The following is a 22396-nucleotide window of genomic DNA, read 5'->3' as shown; positions in this document are numbered from 1 at the left end:
AGGCTCAGCTCTCTCCCTGGGCATTTGAGATGACCACTTGGGATATCCTCCGGCCACAGAGGGAGGAGGAAACCATGAGTTGGCTCAGCTGCTTTTTTTTTTTTTTTTTTTGCGGTACGCGGGCCTCTCACCGTTGTGGCCTCTCTCGCTGCGGAGCACAGGCTCCGGACGCGCAGGCTCAGCGGCCATGGCTCACGGGCCCAGCCGCTCCGCAGCATGTGGGATCTTCCTGGACTGGAGCACGAACCCGTGTCCCCTGCATCGGCAGGCGGACTCTCAACCACTGCGCCACCAGGGAAGCCCTCAGCTGCTTTTTAATTCTCTCCAGTTTGGGGTCGGGGAGGGGTGGTGGGCTGAGGGTGCAGGGGTGATATTCTGAGTCTGGTTTGAGAGATTGCAGGAGCTGAGCTCAGCATGCTCTCTCCACTCCTGGCTCCCTCTGGGGCTTCTTGGAAGGATCTCTCGTTTGCTCATGTCCACTCTCTCCCACATGGCTTCTTGGTTAGTGCTTGTAGTGGGTTGAACAGGGGTTCCAAAAGGTCCTAACCTCTGCTATCTGTGAATGTGACATTCTTTAGAAATAGGGTCTTTGTAGATGTAACTGAGTTGAGGATCTTGTGATCAGATCATCTTTTAGGCCCACCCTAAATCCAGTGACAGGTGTTTCTATGAGACATAAAAGGAGGCAACACAGGCAGAGGGGAAGGTTATTGAAGACAGACACAGAGATTGTAGTTATGCTGCCACAAGCCGCGGAACGACACAGGTTGCGGCAGCCACTACAAGCTAGGAGTGTGGCGTGGAGGCCATTCCCCCTCAGAGCCTCCAGAGGGAACCAGCCTGTCAACACCTTGATTTTGGACTTCTGGCCTTGTCTTAGCATCGGCTGTCCTAACAAGGCACAACAGACTGGGTGGCTTAAACAACAGAAATTAATTTTATCACGGTTCTGGAGATTGCAAGTCTGAGCTCAGGGTGCCGGCATGGTTGGGTTCTGGTGAGGGCCTTCCTCCTGGCTTGCCAACTGCTGCCTTTTCACTGTGGCCTCACATGGCAGAGAGAATGACAGACAGCAAGCGCTCTGGTGTCTCTCCTTAAAAGGGCACTAATCCCATTATGAGGGCCCCATTTTCATGCCCTCGTCTAAACCTGAACTCCCCAAAGCCCCATCTTCAAATATCATCACACTGGGGGTTAGGGCTTCGACATGTGAATTTGCGGGAGGGACACACAATTCAGTCCATAGCAGGCCTCCAGAACTGTAAGAGAATAACTTTGTGTTGTTTCAGGCCACCCAGTTTGTGGCATTTTGTTATGGCAGCCTTAGGAAACTGAGACACTGGTCCTCCCCACTTCCCTAGGCACCCTCCTCAGTGAGACCACCAGTCCAAAAGAAGACTTACAGCGGGGCCAAGGCAGGTAGCATGCCTGGGGAAAGCTGAGGGTGTGGATGAATGGTGTGACACTGCCTGGACTCTCTGGGTCCAGACTCAGTGCCCCTGAGAACTGGCACTGGGCAGCTGGGGGCTGTCATGGGTGCCCCTTGTCTTCAGCTACATCATGGAGGAGGGGGACCTGGCACTGCACCTGGTGGTGATTCATCAGCAGGAGCCCTTCCTGGATCTCCTCCTAGGCGTGTGGCCTGGGCCTGCAAGGTGAGCTGGGCCAAACAGCCCTGCACCCGGCAGCCGTCCTGGGGAGGCATCCAGGGTACAGAAGTCATATGTGGCAGTCACCAGGTTGCACAAGGTGGGGCCACACCATGCCGCACCTGCTCTGCCACATCGCAGCTCCAGTGCCCACCTGGTGCGCAGAGGAACTGCCCACGCCTGCCTCAGTCAGGGCCTGACCACACCCCAGCACCAAATGCCTCAGTTGCCTTGTACCTGGAACCTACTTAGAGAAGCGGAGAGTGAGGAGGGTTGGAAACTGCAGCTCTGGTCTGAAAACTCTGAGGGCCACGCCCCACTCCACACTCCGTCATCCTCGAAGATGCAGAGATGGTCCAGCTGCTCCCAGGAGGTTGAGCTGACCTCAACAAACCAGAACCCACGTGAGGCCGGAGCCCCCTGCCCTCAGCAGCGGAGACCCAAGCAGCTGACTGGTGGGAGATTCTCCTGAGGGCGGGCTTGGGCCCTGCCGCCCCCAGGTACGCATGTGCACCCCCCGGGGCAGCCCTGCTCTTGCCCACCCCCTCCTCACCTGGCTCTTCTGAGCATGGAACATCTGAGTCTGAGGAAAGGATGACAAGCCTAGCTTCTGCAGCAGCAGTAGTGACAGCCCCTGTGGGGGTGAGGGCGTGAGTCGAAAGGATAGATTGGATGGTCCAGCAGCGGGGGCAGGGTACACTGGAGAGTTTGTAATGGGGAGAAGAGATATCAGGCAGAGCACTGAGACCGACCGTGGGCTGGAGCAATTGGAGAACTCAGGCAGCAGAGTGCAAGTGTCCTCACGGAGCAGTCAGCATAGACCTGGACAGGGGTGGTGGGAAGGACTTGGACAGTAGTGGTTGAGAATTAAAGCAACGGCAGAGGTAGAACTCAGGCGGAAGTGGAGACCATGGGTCACAGTGATTGGCAGCTAGAGACAGTGACAGGTGATTTGGGGGAGCAAGAGATGAAGCACTCAGGTGAAGGAGAGAGACTGCAGTGGCTTTGGTCGCTGAAGAACTGGAGCAGGGCTAGGACTCGAGCAGTAGCAGTGGGAGAAATGACTTTGAAAATGGTGGGTTGACAGCTAGGAGCAAGGGAACTCAGGCTTCAAAGCAAGACCCAACTGTTGGAGTGTGAGGAGAGACCTCGGGCAGCGAGGAAAGAGGCAGCCGCCTGCGCTCCTCTGCCTCGCGCCCGTCCCCCCAGGGTGAACACGATGGCATCGTGGTCCACAGTGATTGGAGCAAAACCAAATACCTCCCACCTCAGCCTCGAAACGTCTCCCCATGTGATTTGTTTGATTGTTAATACAATTTCCAATTTGATAAAACCCCAGTTCTGACAACCAGAAAAGAAAAAAAATAACTTAGGGATTTGAGCTCTGAATAATTTCTGCTTCCATTTTTCGGTCTATAATCCCCATCCCCCAGGAAAACTTACCCGTCTTGTTCCAGTTTGAGGATGCTCCTTATTTCCCAAGAAGTTACCCCTTTACCCAGACACACTCATCAATAAAGCCACATGGGGCAGGACAGGGCTGGGCGCTCACCTCTAGGTGGTGGGGGGGAGACAGATCCCAGCCTCCCCTCCCATTTCATCAGGAGATCAGCCCTTAATGAAGGGAAGAGATTCCAAAGGTGAAAGTCCTTGACCTGGTGGCAGATTGATGCAACAGGTATTTAGGGGCTGGTGGAGCTTCACACTGTGACATTGTTGTACCCACTCAGGGCCACCCTGCTGGCTTCCCGGACAGGTGGTGAGCAGGGAACATGTTGGAGGACCTCACTTTTAGGGGAGAAATGGGCTATTTGATGTAAGGAAAACAGCATGAGGGCAGGAGTTGAGACCTGGCTTGTCACTAACTAGCTCTGTGACCTGAGGGAGGTCACGTCTCTGAGCCTCAGTTTCCTTGTCCTTAGAATGGACAACATGATTTTTAAGTCCCTCCTCTGAATCCATAGTGAGTCCTGGGGGACTGTGATACGTTAGGCAAGCAGCAGACGTAGGTGCTGAATCTCTCTCTCTCCCTCTCTCTTTTTTGGCTAATTGAAGTAAAATATACAGAATGTGAAACTGGCCATCTTTTTTCACTTTTATTTTATTTTGAATTATGGTTAAATACACATAAAATTTACTATCTTAACCATGTTTAACCATTCAATCAGTGGCGTTAAGTACATTCACAGTGTTGTACAACCATCAGAACTGTCCATTTCCGGAACTTCTTCATCATCTCAGGCTGAAGCGCTACCCATTAAGCAATAACTCTCCCCTTCCCCAGAGCTTGGTAGCCTCTATTCTATTTTCTGTCTAATGAATTTGGCTACTCTAGGTACCTTCTATAAGTGGAGTCATACAATATTTGTCCTTTTGTATCTGGCTTAGCATAATGTTTTCAAGGTTGATCTGTATTGTAACATGTATCAAAATTTCATTCCTCTTTAAGGTTGAATAATTCATTATAAATGTATGTATATGTATGTGTGTGTGTGTATATATATATATATACACACACACACACACACACCACATTTTGTTTATCTATTGATGGACATTTGGGTGGTTTCCACCATTCGGCTATTGTGAATAATCCTACAGTGAACTTTGGTGACCAAGTATCTGTTCAAGTCCCTGCTTTCAGTTCTTTTGGGTGTATACCTAGGAGTGGAATTGGTGGATCATATGACAATTCTACGTTCAGCTTTTTTTTTTTTAACATCTTTGTTGGAGTATAGTCGCTTTACAATGTTGTGTTAGTTGCTGCTGTATAACAAAGTGAATCAGCTATATGCACACGTATATCCCCATATCCCCTCCCTCTTGCGCCTCCCTCCCATCTACGTTTTGCTTTTTGAGGAATTGCCAAACCTTTTTCCCTTTAGTTTACTCTTAAATGAAGGCACTCAGTCCTGCCACGGGTGTGTGATGGGGAGTCCCATGGAGATGCAGATCGAACCCACCTGCATTCAGACGGGCTGCCTGGCACTGCCATTCCCCGTTCTCCCTGGTACTGATGTGGATCAGATGTGTTCTGGGGATCTGATGGTCATTACTGAGCCCAGGGCTGCACATATTCTAGTTCTGGGGTGAACTGCCTTGTGGCTTATAGGTTGCTGTGGAGAAAGGAAATAATTTTCTCTCCTTGTCCAGAATTGCAGAAATGATGATGATATGTGCACACATTTCGGATTTCATTTATAGAACTAGAACCCCAAACAGGAGTGGGGTAAGGACTGGGGGAAAAGGCAGGCGGTTTAATTGGGAAGGCAGAAAGATGGCTGACACTAGGACTGAACCTCTCAGAAACACTGACCAGAGTCGCAGAATGGCCCAGATGGAGCCAGAGTTGATCCAAAGAGCAAGCGAGCAGATGAACTGGCCCAGCCCAGAGCTGCTTTGAACCTACAAGGTCTAGGTTCAAATGGCAGCTCTCCTTGTTATTTTGGGCCGTGAACTTAACCTCCCTCAAGTTCAGTTTCCGCATTTGTAAAACAGGGACAGTCATGAGAGTTCTGAGGATAAATAAAAACATGCCTGCGAGCCCCTTCCCACAGTGCCTGGGCCCACGCTCAATACAGGTTAGGACCTCTTTTCCCTCAAACCCCGAGCATCAAGCTCAGGTGCTGTATTAGACTGGGAAGACCTTCCCTCACCCCCAAGTTCTAGAAACCTACTTTAAAGCATGAGTTTTTGAGGCCGTTTGCATTGTGGTGGCCACTCTAGAATTTTCCTATTGTCTTTCTACTGCTTTCTTTCTCTCCAAGTCAAATGTTTCATCTTTTTGGGACTGGTAGATGGGGCTTTTGTAGAAGGTACAAAACTGACTTTTAAGCAAAGGATAGACTCTTTGCGTAAAATTTAAAAATTTCAAAAACTAACAGAAAAGCTCAGTTAGCCTGGGCAAAATTCTTCTGGACACTGTTGGAAATGAACGCTTCATGTAGCAATCCAGATTCATTTACTGCAAAGGGTTCATTCTCCCGGCAGCCACAGCAGGAGTGAAGGGAGAAGCAATGTGAAGACGCTTTGAGGCCATAACCTTATGTAAACAGAAACTTTTGTCACGAATAATAAATACAGAAAATTAAATGTTTGGTAAGTGAGCATGTATCCAAGTAGATGAATTTCCCTGGCGCTGAGGTTCAGTTCAGCTTTCTGCTCATCCTTGCTGGTTTAATTCAATGAGCCGACCTGCAAACACAGCCAGCGTTCCGATGATGCAGACGAGCATGAAGACTCCGAGGAGAATGTGGTCCATCACCATTGCAACGTACTTCCATTCCTCGGCCGCCTGGGAGAGAGGAATATGTTAGAATTTCCGTAAGACGATCATGGACTCACGATGTTCATGCTGTCCATCATCTAGGGGCCCTTCAGTCTGTTGATCATCCCTCCACAGGCATTATGATCTTTATTTTTTAAATAGGTTATTCACAATATGATGACTTGCTAAGATGGCCTAGGGGGTCACTGGGCACATCTTACATCAGTTGCTGCCCCTTGAACGCCAACCTTCCCATCAAGCCAAACCCATCCCTCTGTGCTCGAGCATTTGACCATTTAAACAAGAGGTGCAGATCTCAAGCCACAGAGCTTACGTTATTGGACTCCTGGTCTGACTTCATGGTCTCTGCGATGTATTTGATGCCCTCAATGGCACTTTTCACCTCGGGGTGTTTGATCAGGGGAGAGTGGAAACCCATGGGTGGAGGTCCCGGCTTCCCAGAAATGTCAGAAATATCAATGTCTTCTGTAAAAATTTTTTTGTCTTGTTTTTCTCTGGATGGTCTTTTCATCGTGGAGAAGAACATGATATTTGGGATAGTGTCGATAAAAACCTATAACAAAATTTAAAAAGTCCACGTATGGGAATTATTGTCAGCAGGGCAAGCATCAAACTCTGATTTTGCATAAGCAGTGTGACCTTAGGCGAATTATTCAGCTTCTCTGGGCCTCAGCCTCTTTGTCCCTAAACAAAAGGACTCTACTAGATTTTCTCAAAGCTTGCTCATCTGTATCCTGTGACCCGACAAATTACTAAGGCTAATAGAGATGATTCTGTAATGCCAGCAGCTTGCCACTGGAGGGAGCCTGTGTGCAGCTACTGACTCAAGAAACCAATGAAGCGTAAACTTCCAGACCCCCTGTAGGCACCCACTTCTTTCAAGGCCTGTGTCCTCATGATCAAAAGGTTAAAGAAAGGGCCCCTCCCGTTAAAAAAAATATATATATAAGCTTCCTGCCCCATAAAACAGCTAGACTGTTTTCTTCTGTTTCTTGTTCCTGAAGAAATGCAACATAGGTATTGCCAGGAGTCACTTGGCCTTTAGAGAAGCAGGGACTGTCTCTCCTCCCAAAAGAATACATTGCAAGCGGTAGTTTCTCTGTCAATTCATAACAAATCTTTTGCATTGTGCACAAAAGACTGGATGTTAGTGTCTCTGTGAAGATGTATAAAAGAACCAACACATTGGAAATGTTAACACATTTTAAAATTCAGTAATGTAAATATTTGAGACCAAGTTCCTCACTAAAACTTTTTGACAATCTCTCATCAAGCCCCCTCCCTACCCCCACTCCCAATTTCTAGCCCTTATTCTAGTCTCAGCAGATGATTCTACCGGCAAAAAAATAAGCAGTCTGTTCACAAACTGGAAGACATAAAAACAGACATCTCAAGATTTCACAGCATTTGAATAAAAGGATAGTGATTTATTCATCTTCTCTAATCAGAGATTCTTTAAGGCTGAGTTTGGAATGGGCTTTGTTAATTCTGGTTTTCTTATCTCCCTGGGCCGGTTGCTTGAGTTATTTATACCCAGCAAGAAGCCAAAGAAAGTTCCTTCCCCAAAACCCCTACAGCCCAGAAAGGACTTTCCGTTCCTAAGTGCCCACAAGGGTTACCTAGGAGGCCACTAGCCACACAGAAGAGTAGACCTGTGGATGCCTTGAGGGAGGGGCAGCCCTGGGCAAAGTGTGCCGGGGCCTTGCTCGCTCACCTTCCGCACCCACTCGGGCATGACGTGGGTGCTGGGGGAGCGGTGGTGTGTGTTGATGACGATGACGGTGATGATGATGGATGCGATGACAAACACCATGGTGAACAGCATGTACTTCCCAATCAAGGGCACCGCACTGGAGGTGGAAGGGATCAGCTCCACAATGACCAGAAGGAACACGGTTAAGGACAGCAGGACAGAGATGCTCAGAGTCATCTTCTCTCCTGGACAAAAGAAGAAACAAACACAACCCACCTGTTATGGGCTAAATTGTTCTTCCACCCAAATTTATGTGTTGAAACACTAAGCCCCAGCACCTCAGGGACTGTTTTGGAGGTAGGCCTTTAACGATGTAATTCAATTAAAATGAGGTCTTAGGGTGGGCCCTCATCCAATATGACTGGTGTCCTTATCAGAAAAGGAGATTAAGACACAGACACACACAGAGGAAAGGCCATGTGAGGACCCAGGCTGAAGACAGCCATCTGCAAGCCCAGGAGAGAGGCCTCAGAGGAAACCAACCCTGCTGACGCCTTGATCTTGGACTTCCAGCCTCCAGCACTGTGGGAAAATAAATCTCTGTTGCTTAAGCCACCAGTCTGTGGTCCTTGGTGAAGGCAGCCCTGGCAAACGAGCACACCACCAAAACCCAAGGGTGAGAGGAATGTGACCGGCATGTTCTCAAGGTCTCGTTGTGGGGAATTTTTGCTGTAGAATTTCCTGTGAGACCTCGGCACCTTAACTGTGCTGGTGATGGCAAGTGGCAGGCATTTCCATTAGAGGCTGCCAAGCAGGAGATGCCACTTCACCTCTTGCCCAGCATTCCGTTTCTTGGCGGAACTCAGGGAACGCAGAGAGGTTCTGGGTGGTAATCGAGACCCCAGATGGCAGTTTTTCCGTCCGCAGCAGAATGTCTTAAACCTCACAAAACTGAACTGCAGCCTGGCCTACTTGTTACCCAGCAGATGATGGGCAGCCCAGAAGTCCATGTATCTTTTTCTCATTGTGGAAGCAAAAAAAAGCTGTAAGACCCAAGCCGAGAAAGGACAACATCCATGATTTCACACCACTCGCTTTCTCATCTTCATCGAAGGGGATGATTGGGGTTTTTTTTCTTGTTTTGACTTTTTTTGTTTTTCATACTAAGGGATGAAGGATTCCCCTTCCCCTGAATCTTTTCTCCAGGCCCTACGCTTTCAGGGTGAACAATTCCCGGATGGTGTCCTGGTTGGACAAGGAAACAAGAAAGCCAGGGGCTGGATGGCACTGGAATATTTTTGTGGGGATTGACCAGCTCAGATGCAGTAGAGAGCCTTTGGGAGGGACTTTCCTTGGGCTGGTCTTGGTGTTTGTGTCCTGGGAAACCCCTCGTGTGGCCCTGCTTTCCAGTGTGGAACTTTTCCCATTCTGGATGTGTCCAGATGCTAGGAATATACACAGGATCCAGAGTGGATGTAAACAAGAAATTGTCCGTTTCTGGTGGGCAGGAAAGTCTTCAAAAGTAAAAAAGAAAACAGAATTATAAATATCCAATATTGATCAAGGTCCATCCAATTTCTTGATGAATGATAATAACGATAGCTAACAATTATCAAGCGGTCTCACTGTTCTAAATGCTTTTCAAGCATAAATCATTTAATATTTATAGAAACTCTGATTAGTTTCCATATGGCCCTGCCTAGAGTGTTCTATCTTCACTTTAAGAAGCTTCATTTGATTGGAAAGGTGAAAAGATATTTGTTTGTGATGATTTGTTTAAGAATGAGTACAATCCCTAGAACATATGTTCGGTGGGGAACATTCTGCCTTGTTCTCTACCTTATCCCTGTCTTGTAACAGTTGTTTAAACGGTACATGTTGAGTGAGTGAATGTGTAAGGTTTTTTTTTTCTTGTTGGAGAGTTGGATTTAGACTTTTGTGGGGTTTTTTTTTGGGGGGGCTTTTGATAAAATTGTTATCTGTCATAAGTTTGAGGACCACCTTACCATCTTTCTTTTTTCCCTGCTTGTCTGCCGTAAATCATTTAAGAGCAGTGACTTGCTTGCAGGCATATGTGTTCCCTTTCCCCCTTTTCTGTAGATTGTTGGTGTCTGGTGAAATTATGTCACAGATGTGATTACTCAGTAGGAGGTAAGTAAGTCGTCCAGGCTGATATGGGAGAAAGAATTGCCACTTGGGAAGTATGGTGTTGTGTGTAAAGATACTGCCATCTGGAGAATAGATACACAAAAGCTATTTTCAAGGGGCAAGCCGTGGGCAAAGGAGGCAAGACCTGAGTAGTCACGTACAGCAAGTGACTTCATGGGGTATGAGGCATCGGTAGTGCCTGTGATACACGCCTTACCCAGCACCCTTCGGGGCCCACAGCAGGTATTCAGCAACTAGATTCTGGTGGTTATTCACTTAACCAGACTGAGCTGTGTATGCGCATCTTCAGAGTCCCATTCAGCTCTCTGCCTGCTCTGTAGTCGGCCCCAGCTGGAATGTCACCACTGCACATGGCCAGTCAGTACACGCATCCTCCCAGGGACGATGGTTTGGGTCTGTCTGCCTGTATTTGTTTATTAGCCGTGGTTATTTCTGGCTTCCCCCAAAATAGTAGCCCGAGATCCATCAGGGTCAGCAGCTGCTGCCATGGCAACTGCACTCACCTGAGTCCGTGGGCAGGTAGAACACCAGGCCGGTTAAGAAGGAGAAGAGCAGGCAGGGAATGATGACGTTGACGATGAAGTAGAGGGGCAGGCGCTGCATGACAAAGTGGTAGGTGATGTCCAGGTAGGGGGTGGAGGGGCAGCAGGCGTAGAACACCCAGTGCTTCCAGCCCCGGGACTCCTTGATCACCCATTCCCCACTCTCCATGAAGTTGCTTAGGTCTGGCTGGTCGCTTTCCTGAGAAGATGGAATGAAACTTTGAATTCCCAGCCTCATCACCCTGAGGAGGGGGACGGTTTCCTAATCAGCTGTGACAAGGCAACCGATCCCAGCACTGTCACATACCCAGGAGGGACCCTGGGTCACCTTCGCTTTGGGGTCTTAGGTTCCTTTCCTGTAAAATAAGGGGGTTTGGACTATTGGGATTCTCCATGTTGACTATACATTCAAGTCACTTGGGAGCTTTAAAATATATTGGTGCCCTAGCTCCACCCCAGTCTGATTAAATAAGAATTCTTGGGCCTGAGCCTGGGCATAGAGAATTATTTAAGCCCCAGGTGGTTCTCTTATGCAGTGCATCAAGAACCTTCCCAACCAATTGAGAACCATCAAACTAGACAATCCCCAAAGTTCGAATGGGTGCTGAGAGCCTATGATAATGGAGGGGCAGAGTTGGAGACCTGAATCACGCTTTTCCTGCATCCAACCTCCTCACAGTAGGTCACCACCCACCGGGTTGATGGCCACCACGGATCCGTCATAGGTCCAGGTGCCCAGCTTCATGCTGCAGTTCTGTTCGTCAAAGGGAAAGTGGGTGACGATGATCTCACAGTAGCTTTTAAAGATGGCGGGAGGTGTCCACGTGATGTGGCCAGTGTAGTCCAGGAGCACTTTGGTGAACTTGACAATGGCAAAGTCGCCATCTGCACTACAATTGGGATAAAAGAGGAACAGGGATCCAAGTGACAGATGAGCCTTCAATTCTGCTTGGGGATGCTAACGGGAGACAGTTGTTAATTATTCAGGTGCTAATTATAGAAGCTCTCTTTTGCACTGCATCGCTTTTTATCTGTGGCAATGTTTTTCAAATTTGTCTGATAATAAAGATCACTGGGGTGCTTGTTTAAAATATAGATTCCTGAATCTAAAAAATAACACAAGTGAATCTTTACAGAACAAAAACAGACTCACAGATACAGAAAACAAACTTATGGTTACCAAAGGGGAGAAGGAGGGAGAGGGACAAATTAGGAGTATGGGATTAACGGATACAAACTACTATACTTAAAATAGATAAGCAACAGGGATTTAGTGTATAGCACAGGGAATTATATTCAATATCTTGTAATAACCTATAATGGAATATAAGCTGCAAAAAATCTGAATCACTATGCTCTATACCTACAACTAACACAATATTATAAATCAACTACACTTCAATAAAAAATAAAGTAAAACAAAATATAGATTCCTGAGCACCATCTGAGTGCTGAATCAGGATATCTAGGGATGAACCCGAGAATCTACAGTTTTAAAGGAATAACAGGTGACATGGATTCACTGCGTCCCAGATTCTTCTTCCCAGTCCTCAGTAGTATTTGTGATGTTAATCTCCATGTATCCCTTCTCTGATATACTTTGAAAGTTAATTGAGAAAAAACCCAGGAATTTTAAAGAAAAACACGTCTAGTGGCTCATTACGGTGACAAGCACGTTAAAGAAGGGGTCTGTTACCTTTAAAGAACTATTTAGACCGCAGTGGGGTGGGGTCACAAACTCAGATGCCTCCAGGGCCAGGCAGGCAAGGAAGGAGGGAGGGTTGAGCCTGGCATGGGGAGAGACCCTCTCTCCCCTGAGGAAGGCACCACTCAGCTCTGCCATGGTGTCTGCGTGGGAGCGAAGGCTCCATGTTGCCTGATACTGGATTCTTCCTTGGAAGCTGGGAATCAAGACTTTTAATCCAAGGTCGCCATTTTTTTTTTTTTTTTTTTTTTTTTTGCTGTACGCAGGCCTCTCCCTGTTGGGGCCTCTCCCGTTGCGGAGCACAGGCTCTGGACGCACAGGCTCAGCGGCCATGACTCACGGGCCCAGCCGCTCCGCAGCATGTGGGATCTTCCCGGACCGGGGCATGAACCCATGTCCCCTGCATCAGCAGGCGGACTCTCAACCACTGCGCCACCAGGGAAGCCCCAAAGTTGCCATATTTTTGAAAGTTGGATTTTTCTAGAGAAGTTAAAAATTCAGATTTTAATGTATTTCCCAATTTTCAAATGTTGGCAATAATTTCTCATTAAAAAAGGCAACATGGTAGATACTAAAAAAATAACAAACTATTTCTGCAGGTCTTGTTCGGTGGGTGGTCTGCTCATTCCAGAACAGCCTGTGCCCCAGGGCCTTGGCAGAGGGCAGGACGGTATAATAGGTGCTGAAAAGTGGGTGGGGTCTACCTTGCTGGGCTTTCAGGGACATGTGGTATATATTGTGCCTCACTTCATAAATCAAGAGATTTTCTTCTCATTAATTTTTCCTTGGGACTGAGAAGAGGCTCTATCCAGAAAACTATGCAGCTTGAGACCCTCCCAACAGAGCAGAGGGAAAGGATGGTCTATGTCTCTCCTTCGAAGCAGGTGAAACAGGATTCTTTCCCCCATGAGGGTCTTTCTGAGTGAGCTTATCAAAAGGACCTGAGGATTTTAATTGCTTCCCTCAGATTCTAAGTGAAAGAGAAACTTAACTCTGAGAGATAGACACTCTGTCCTATGAGCATACTTGTCCAAAAGTTTACACAAATGATTGTGTACTTTGACTCAAGTCTGAATCCCAGGTCGGACTGGAAAATATGTAATAAAATATCAAAGTTGGGGAGGGTCGTCTTAAAAGGTATCATTTCTGCTCACTAGCCCTGGCCACCTTGCCTGGTGAGTCTGCTAGAACGCACAGCCTGCTCGCTCCAGACACGTGCTATAGAATGTCAGACCACAAATCCTCTAGGCCAGTGTTGAATGCTCCTGCCTGGGAAGGATGCTCTTTGCAATGAACATTCCCTGACAAATGAAGGGCGTATGATAATGAACGTGTCATTAAATTGGAGTGTCTTGAATCACATTATAATTTCACAACATGCAGTCTGTCACAGAGCCCAGTGGATGGGCTACATAGGCATCCCAGGCCATCAGCAGCACGCGGCATCTTGGGATGCTGTGAGGATGTGATGAATAACAACCCCAGGAGGTTCAGACCTATTGGTCGGAAGGACATTTAATTCCAAGGAACTCAATTATATGATGTTTGGGTTCCTTGGATAGTTGCCATATACCCTACAGGAGCTCTCAGGGATTAAATGTCCCCCACCCTGCAGCCCTGTTTCAATTTGGCTCTGATAATTGTTTCTATTCATAACACGAGACACCATATGGCACCCCTAGCATGTCAACTTGGCTCTTGGTTTTTAAGGGTTATTTAATGTGAACAGTGGTGAGACGCATGCCAAGAGTGGCAGCCCTTCCGTTAGGGCACTTGGGCTCCACCTGCCCCCGTAATGTCCGCCTTCTAATCCTGTCTGTTTTGCTTACTTGTTATAAAGAACTAGGTCCGGGTGCCAGATCTTTTCCGATGGAATGTGAATTCTTTTCACGCCACCATAGTCGTCTGGGTTCCATTTTAAGTTGTAATCCACCCATTGCTAGAAATGAAGACACTTAGTCGATTAAAAAACTAAAAATATTTTTAAAATCTAGGCTTATCAAGAGCTCTGATGAGCATGGTAATTCAGGTATGGACAGAAATTGTGTTCCAGTAAGAAGGGTTTGATTCAGAATTCAGTTTTCCCCTTAGTAACAAGTAAGAGCAAACACAGAGCACTGAGTACATGCAGGCACTGTTGTAAGCATTTTACCCATATTCATCATTTAGTCCTCACAGTGTTCCCATGAGGTAGGAGTGATTATTGACCCCATTTTACAGGTGAGAAAACAAAGGTAGCCCCAAGTAACGCCACCAAGTGGTAGCAGATCTACCAGGTACACTGCCCACCTTAGGAAAGGAGAATGACCCTATTGGGAATGTTTTCCTCAAGCAGGCAACATCATATTTTTATAAAGTATTATATTTTCTTCTACATTATGAAAGTAACATATACCCAATGCAGCAAATTTGGATAACACAATGTTGAATTGTCTCCCCCAAATTAATATGAAGTTCTAAACCCCCAAGAATGTGACCTTATTTGGAGTTAGAGTCTTTACAGAGGTAATTAAGTTAAAGTGAAGTCATTAAGGTGGACCCTAATCCAATATGACTGGTGTCCTTATAAGATAGGGACATTTGAAGACAGATACATATTCAGGAATAAAGTCATGTGAACATGAAGACAACGAATTCTGAGCAAAGGAGAGAGGCCTGGAGCAGGTTCTCCCTCACAAACTTCAGAAGGAACCAATTCTGCCAGCACCTTAATTTTGGACTTTTGACCTCAGAAACTGTGAGACAGTAAGTTTCTGTTGTTTAAGCTGTCCAGGTTGTGACTTTGTTCCAGGAGTCCTAGCAAATTAATACACACAGAAAAAGCACAAAGTACAATAAAAAATAAACACCAAAACATGATCCACAGCCCCACTACCCCAAAATATCTACTTTTAACATTTTGGTACATATCCCTGTTACCTAAATTGATTCCCTCTGGGCCCATGTTAAATTTCAGGGTGAATAAAAACAACATGAATGCAATTATCTAGCTGAGTTACCTGTTTCAGACGAACATTGGTTGTCACGATCTGATTTACTTCATCCTGCAAAAAAGATAAGGCCCCATCTTTAGGAGGACAAGAGGGGAGCCAGGGGAGGATGGTCCGGGGTGGGAGGTGTGGAGAGCCTGGAGCTCTCTTGTCTCACCACATTGATGAGCTGTATCAGCTGCAGGCCCACCGTCACCTCCACGGCCTTGCGGTGGTCTTCCACGGGCCGTACTACGCTGTTGTAGTTTTCAAATAGCTTTGCCACCAGGCGGGTCTCATGTTCGGAGCCCAGGACGAGGCCAGCTGAGACAGCAAACAACACACTCACTGTCAGAGTCTGCTCCCACCCTCTACACACACTAACGTGAGTAACTGAGGTGTGGCCAACTCATGGAAGGCACGCAGGTCCCCTTGTTGAAGGGCTCCCTGATGCAGCTATTATTGCCTTGAATTCCTTTCCAAGTGCAGCTGCCAATGTGGTCCCTTCCCAGTGGGGCATGCCAGATTATCATGCACTTGTACTTTGGACCGATGACATTCCTTCATCTAGCATCTGTCTGCATCAAGTTTACTAGGAACACGCACACACAAGAAGAAAGGTCCACACAAAGTCGGTCTTGGTATTTCAGAATCTGGTCATGATGCAATGAAATCTCAGATTGGCTGGCCTCAGAGCTCATGATGCTATGAACAGCCCAAAATTGATGCTGATTCACACCCACTAAGATGTTATTCCATAATTAACAAAATTAAAATTGACAGATATTGGTGAGGTTACAGAGAAACTGGAATCCTCATATGTTGCTGGTGAGAGGTAAATGGTGTAGCTGCTGTGGAAAGCAGTTTGGTGGTTTCTCACACAAGTTATACACAGAGCTACCATATGACCTAGCAATGCCATTCCTGGGTATATCCACAAACGAACTGGTCATACAAAGATTTGTACATGGGGTGGGGGGTGTATAAATTAGGAGGTTGGGATTAACGTATACACACTACTATATATAAAATAGATAACCAACAAGGACCTACTGGGCATTACACTCAATATTCTCTAAAGGAAAAGAATCTGTAAAGGAATATACATACATATATATATGACTGAATCACTGTGCTGTACACTTGAAACTAACACAGTATTGTAAATCAACTATACTTCAATTTAAAAAAGAAAAAATACAAAAAAAAAACCCCCAAGCAAACAAAAAATCTGTACATGAATATTCATAGCAATATTTACAATAGCGATATGGTAGAAACAACCCACATGTCCATCAATGGATAAATGGATAAACAAATTGTGGTATATCTATGCAGTAGAATATTATTCAGCCGTGAAAAGGGATGAAGTTCTGATACACGCTACAGCATGAATGACTCCTGAAAACATTATGCTAAGTGATAGAAGTCAGACAAAAAAGGGCACGTATTGTATGATTTCATGTATATGAAATATTCAGAATAGGTCAATCCGTAGAACAGAGAGTAGGTTAGTGGTTACTAGGGACTGTGGGGACTGGGGACTGGGAGTGACTGCTAATGGGCCCAGGGTTTCCTTCTAGGGTGATGAAAAAGTTCTGGAATTAGTGGTGATGCTTGCGTAACATTGTGAACGTACCTAGTGCCACTGGATTGTGTACTTTAAAATGGAAATTTTATGTAGTGTGTATTTTACCATGGTAAATCTTACATACTTATGTATTTTTCCATAATTTGAAAAATAAAAAAAATAATCACTGCTGATGGGCCCATGTCCCAATTAAGTTGCTAAGAGTGAAAACCACATGTTCTGCTGACCTGGGTTTGGGGCTCCTATTTGAAGCACGAATGATTCCAAGGAATCTTTACTACGTTTTCCTTCGGGATGGAGGGCAGTATCATCCAGTATTCTCAGAGCCCACAGGCTTTGAGTGTCCAGCGTGATGTGCTCCTTACCAGCAGGCAGGCAGGCAGACATTCTCGCCTGAGATTCCGAGAAGTGGGCTGACTTGTCTGAGGTCATGCGGCTAGGGCAGAGCTGAAGTTAGAGCCGGTCATTCTGTGCTGTGCTCCTGTACTCACTTTTAATGTTATGAATGTGCTGGAAACTGTACAGCTACATGTGCCATTATTCCTATGAGAAAATGTGTTCCAAATTCCAACAAGTTCCTTATGAAGGATCTCTGTAACTCAAGCCTGCTGTGGTCTGGAGGTTGCCTGTTCAGGGCTGGGAGAGGAAGTAGACACACAATCCGTTTGTCCGGATTTGTGTAACCAGATCTCCCCTTTCCGCAGGTTGTTGCTGAAACTACACTTTTTCCCTGGGCCAAGACAACTTTAAAAATGAAACAAGTGAAATGCTTTCCCTTTTTTCCCAGTTGTGTTAACCGACCACCGCTAAGGCAGGTGATTGGTTGTGTTTTGTTTCTCCTTCGATCCTAAGTTTGGAAGCGTTTGCCAACAAAATAATTATTAAGTAAAAAGTAATTCTGTTTTCTATCTTTATTGATCAACAAAAATAATAACGAACACACCCAACTTGTTTCGTGCCAGACTTTCTTCTGTGTGCTTTATAGGTACTAAGTCTTTCAACCCTCATAACTGGGCGTGGTATGTACTATAATTGTCCTCACTTTACAGTGAGGCCCAGATTTCATAAATGGTGGAGCCAGGATTGGCACCCAGAGCCCATGCTCTCAACCACTATTTCTCATCCAGAACTTTATATCAGTTTGAAACAACCAATGTTATGGAATGAATTGAAACATGTTCATGCTCCCGAAAGTATGTGTTTTAATTAACGTGTAGAGCTTTATTAAAGGTCCTGTATTTGTATTACCTTATTGAATCCTTATAAAAACCTATGAGGTCAGTCTTTACTCCTACTTCACAGATGGGAAAACTGAGGTCTGGAGAGCTGAGTCATGTATTCATGGCTCCCAGCTAGTTAGAGGTGGGATTATAAGTGGAGGCTGTCTGACGAGAGGGCCTGTGCTCTTCACCACCTCCCTAAAGGCCAATGTATCATGTCCATTCGGATTTTTGAAGGTTTCAGTTTAGCTCAGACATCTTTATTATGACCTTCCTGGACTCTATATACTGAATGCCTTACCTAGCCTACCTCTTCATTTCTAGTTTCCCAAATTTTCTGACCCTAAAAGGGTCTGTGCAGAGCTTTCATGTGGCATCTCCCCCAAACTACCTGCATTTGAGGACCCTTAGAGCAGCATGTTGTCCAAAGACCCAGGTTTTGCAGGTGCCCCACTGAGCCCCTGGGATGCAGCTGTCCTCTGTCCTCCACACCTTGTCTATCTTGGGGCCCACCCAGCCCACGGTGGGAGCAGTAGGGGACTGGCGTGGATCACTGAGTGCCTTGGCCACTGGGTTTGAGGTTATCGATTTGGTGTTACCTTGGGCTGCTTATTTTTAAGTGACCGTTTATTCCAGTTTGACAGGAAGAACATACTAGAAAGCAACAGAGAGAGCAGATGCTCAACGTTCTGTGACAGGAAAACTATGCGGGCCAACCCTAAGTTCTGCTAGGCAGTAGGGACCACTGGGGAGCCAGGCACGGTCGGGGTTCCAGGGATACTCACTTCTTCCTCTGCACCCTCACCAAGGCCAAGGGACCTTGTGCCTTTCGTAATGAACTTCTAAGGAATTTCTAAGGAGGTCTCCATTTCTTAGACCATATTCGTTGGTATTCTTTTCTTTTTTCCTCCCCAAAGCAGGGTAGAGTGATAGAAAACTTATAGGACCTGAACTCAGAATTCTAGGATTCTGTTCCCAACTCCAGTATGGTCTGGAGAATTGGACCATCTCTTCACGGATTCAATAAATCACAGTAAATACTTCCTTTAAAAGGCAGGATGTAAATTAACAAACACAGACAAACACATACGTCATGTCAGAGTCTCCCTTTTCAGCCAAATCATGCTGGTCATCCCTATTCAGATGGTGGTAACGTTAATTCATTCACATATTCGTTGAACATTTGCTGTGTGCAAAGCATTGTTTGAGTAGCTTTGAGGTTTTCCAACATGAATCTGATACAGATCCTGTCTTCCTACTTCATGGACATTGATATTTTCCATTTACATAAATAACTGTAAACAAGCTGGAAAGTAATATGCCGTAAGAAAGGTGGTAATGAAGTGCTTGGGATTCCTGAGCTGGGGGAGAGGAAAGGTTGTAATGAAAGTGCTATAAAAATAGAACAGAGATCATTATGTGTTACGCTAACACGGGAAAACGTGTCCCTCACTTTTGCCCCCAAAGGACTGAATCTAAGTAGGGGAACCCAGCCACAATTTTAAAGTGTTCTTTTGTCCCATACTAGTCCAATCTGTATTTTTATGTGGAGAACAGCTTGGTGGGTTGGACAAAAGGAATTCTGTCCTGTTAATAGTCACCTTGGGTAATTCTTATCTCAACCTGGTGCTGTGTTTCTTGCTACCTTTTCAATTTCAGGCTGTGTTTTCTGACCATGCACATAAAAAAATGGAGTCTGATCGCATTCCAAAGTTTGTACATGAAGTGACTTTGGGGAGGTCAGTTCATGTCTTTTAGCCTCAGTTTCCCTATAATATAAATTTGAAGATGTTGGATTGCCTCGTCTTGCTCTAAATTTCTGTTAACTATCCATGTGAATTGACACCAGCAAACTCTAGGTTTGATCTAAATACATATCACATACTTTAAAAAGAGCTAAACTTGCATTTTTGGAGATCTTTGGTGTCCTAAAAGATCTCTTAAGGATTTTTATATACAAACATATCACTTAAGAATTTCCATTGAATGTAGTGTTTGCAAACACACACACACACACCACCACCACCATTACCACCAAGCCAGCTTTGGTTGGATCGAGTCCAAATCCCAGAGGATATAGTTTATCAGAGTTTAGGCTATTTGTTCAACTCTGCTATTGAAAACCATTTATAATACAGCTCTTCACCTCTCTTGCCCAGAAGACCTGTGTTTGTCAGAGCAGTATTAGAGAAGAGAAATCACAGAATGTCAGTCGCCTTGTTTCTCAGTTGAGATGATATCACCAGTAAACTTTTATATGAAGCAATCAGCAAACATCTATTTCCCTCGACCGGAAGTTTGGGATTCAGGATAGCTTTTCAGCTGCTGTGTTGTGACACATTCCAGAGTTGAACGCAGGTCAAGGGCTGTGCAAGGTTTTATGGTTTCAATTCAAACCCAAACCTACATATAGTAGTGTCCTTTTAAAAAAAAACGTAGGCCGTAATGCATTCATATGAATTTTTTTTTAGCTTCAGAAGTTTAAAAAATTACAAAATATTTCATCTCTCATGGAGAGAGTTTAGTTACAGTTATGAAAAGGTTTCTCCCTCCAGCACATGGAGCTGTCAATCTTTCCTCTTCATTTTCAGAATTCTCCTAGAGCCATAAAAAGACTTGTTAACCATACTGCTTGTGATTATAAGTCACCCTTCTATGTTCCTATATTTGTTCAACTACGATAGCAGCTCCGGGATGGTAGAAGAGGTGCTGAATCAGATCATACGGATTTACTAAGATGCAGGCACTGAAGGAAAGAGAGATTGCATGTCTACTTTGTAGCTTTTGACCAGGCAGCTCCTATTTTAATTGGATAACCCAACTAAAACTCTTTATCCACAAACCCAATCAAGCCAACATCGGTGAGAAACGGACAGAGCAGCCTGGGGCTGGTGAAGTCCTGCCATTCTGTGTTCCCATCAGAGAAGCAAGACTCTGGTTCGGGGGCGTCTAGTGCTTTAGCCTCAAAGGAGCAGCCCTGGCACTTACCTGAGCAGAGGCCAAGGAACAGCAGCAGTGGCCGGGGCTCCATGGGCTGGTGGTGGGGTGTTCGTCTGGGCCGCTCTCTGGCTGGACACTCAGCTGCTGGAGGGTTTGGCAAGTGAGTGAGCTGAACCAAGCTATTGTTTACACCACCTGTTCGTGGCAGTGACAGCTGGGCTGCCCGGAGCCCTGGAGCCCGGGGCTGAGGTCCTTACGTTATTGCAGGGCGGACACTTTACACAACTGCTGGAACTTTGACAAGTTGAGGGTGAACTGCACTGTGTTTTCAATGCACCATGAGTCAGGTCTTCATAAAAAAAAACAACAAAAAAACACGTTAGAGTAGGGAATGAATTATTTTGCCCGGTGAGCAACTCCCTCCCTTTTGTATAAACCAGAACCTCATCTGTGTGGATTGATTTGATCAGGGTCACTGGGTCTGAGTAGATAGTCAGCTGTGTGTGTAAGACGCTGATCATCTAAATCACAAAAGTCCACATTCTACAGAGAGGAAAATTTATTTGCTCTGGTTCCCTCTAGGCTGAGAATGCCTGGGGCTTCTGTGAGGGAATGAATTTGAAAAGAGTGGGGTTGGTGCCGCTGGAGAGAATTCCATGTTTGATTGGGTTTGGTTTCAGTGGCTTCTTCCATAAAACTGGTTTTACGATGGCCCCCGGAGTGGCTGTCCCCAGCCCTGTCTCTGTATCAGGCAATACCTATCCTGCAGTGTGCCATTAGCGACAGCAAACAGCCCACCTCCCATGTCCTGTTATTCAAGTGAGAAGTAATTAATGGGAAAATTGTCCCACTGCATAAGCGCTGTTCCAGGCTCCTACTTCCTGCCGTCATTCCTCTGCCTACTCTCAGGGAAGCAAAGTGCTTCCGTTTTTCAATTTATTTGTTTAAAAAAAAACGATCCTGAAAGCCAGTAGTTAGTAATTGCTCAGTCAGAGAAGGATTTTTACCAAAATAGAAAAGGGAGCAGTTATTTAAAGACACCCTGCCGGTTCCTTCCTTGCTTCCTTCTCAGATTGAATCAGGTGAAGAAGGTCCCTCACCTCAAGCCCAAGGACAGCATCCTGACCAATTCCCCAATTCCAGTGAGTCCAAAGAAATAATTAGGGAAAGGGCTGGGAGTGTAGTGAAGAGAGCTTAGAGTCTGCATTATTTATATATTTTTTGCTTTAAATTGTGGGAGATGTGCTGTCAACAGAAAAATTGGTTCCCTCCTTTCCATAGCATAGCACTGTGACTACAAAGCCAGGAATACATCCTTTCACCCTGCCCCTTACACCTACATAGAGCCATGGGACTGAGTTCTAGAAAATGAAATGGGAGGGGAAACTTTAAGAGACTCACCATCCTCCCACTGGAGCTCGTCCATGCTCTTCTAGTCTCTGATTGGCTGGAAGGGACATGGAATGGACATGACCCCCAGGGTGACCTTGGAAACCACATGTTGAAGGGGGCTTTGCTTTTGATATCCTGAATCCTTGAATGACTCCAGGGAGGAGGGCGCCCCATTGGCCTGGTTACCACCCAGCTCTATTTCATGAGAGAGAACAGAACTTTGACTGTGTCAAGCCAT

The 22396-nt window shown here is 45.8% G+C and overlaps 1 protein-coding gene across 1 annotated transcript; it reads right to left on the bottom strand.

The window, feature by feature from the left end:
* Nucleotides 1-3734: 3734 nt before the first annotated feature.
* On the bottom strand, nt 3735-20913 carry CHRNA1 (cholinergic receptor nicotinic alpha 1 subunit). Its single transcript, XM_060152599.1, has 9 exons — nt 20815-20913; nt 15194-15339; nt 15046-15090; nt 13876-13985; nt 11036-11231; nt 10303-10540; nt 7652-7875; nt 6251-6490; nt 3735-5943 (listed from the first exon to the last, which is right to left on the bottom strand). Exons 1-9 carry the CDS (start codon nt 20855-20857, stop codon nt 5812-5814), a joined length of 1374 nt encoding a protein of 457 aa, XP_060008582.1. The 5' UTR covers nt 20858-20913; the 3' UTR covers nt 3735-5811.
* Nucleotides 20914-22396: the final 1483 nt, after the last annotated feature.

This window comes from Lagenorhynchus albirostris, chromosome 6, assembly GCF_949774975.1.
Source record: "Lagenorhynchus albirostris chromosome 6, mLagAlb1.1, whole genome shotgun sequence".
In the NCBI taxonomy this organism is placed as follows: Eukaryota; Metazoa; Chordata; class Mammalia; order Artiodactyla; family Delphinidae; genus Lagenorhynchus; species Lagenorhynchus albirostris.
This window is presented reverse-complemented; position numbering and strand designations above follow the sequence as displayed.

What these genes read in the sequence shown, in the direction of transcription:
- CHRNA1 (XM_060152599.1), bottom strand. Translation starts at nt 20,857, where the DNA reads ATGGAGCCCCGGCCACTGCTGCTGTTCCTTGGCCTCTGCTCAG. An exon ending in CTACCTGCCCACGGACTCAG is followed by an intron (nt 7,876 to 10,302) that starts GTGAGTGCAGTT and finishes TCTTTTGTCCAG; the next exon opens with GAGAGAAGATGACTCTGAGC. An exon ending in TGCCCGAGTGGGTGCGGAAG is followed by an intron (nt 6,491 to 7,651) that starts GTGAGCGAGCAA and finishes ATTTTGTTATAG; the next exon opens with GTTTTTATCGACACTATCCC.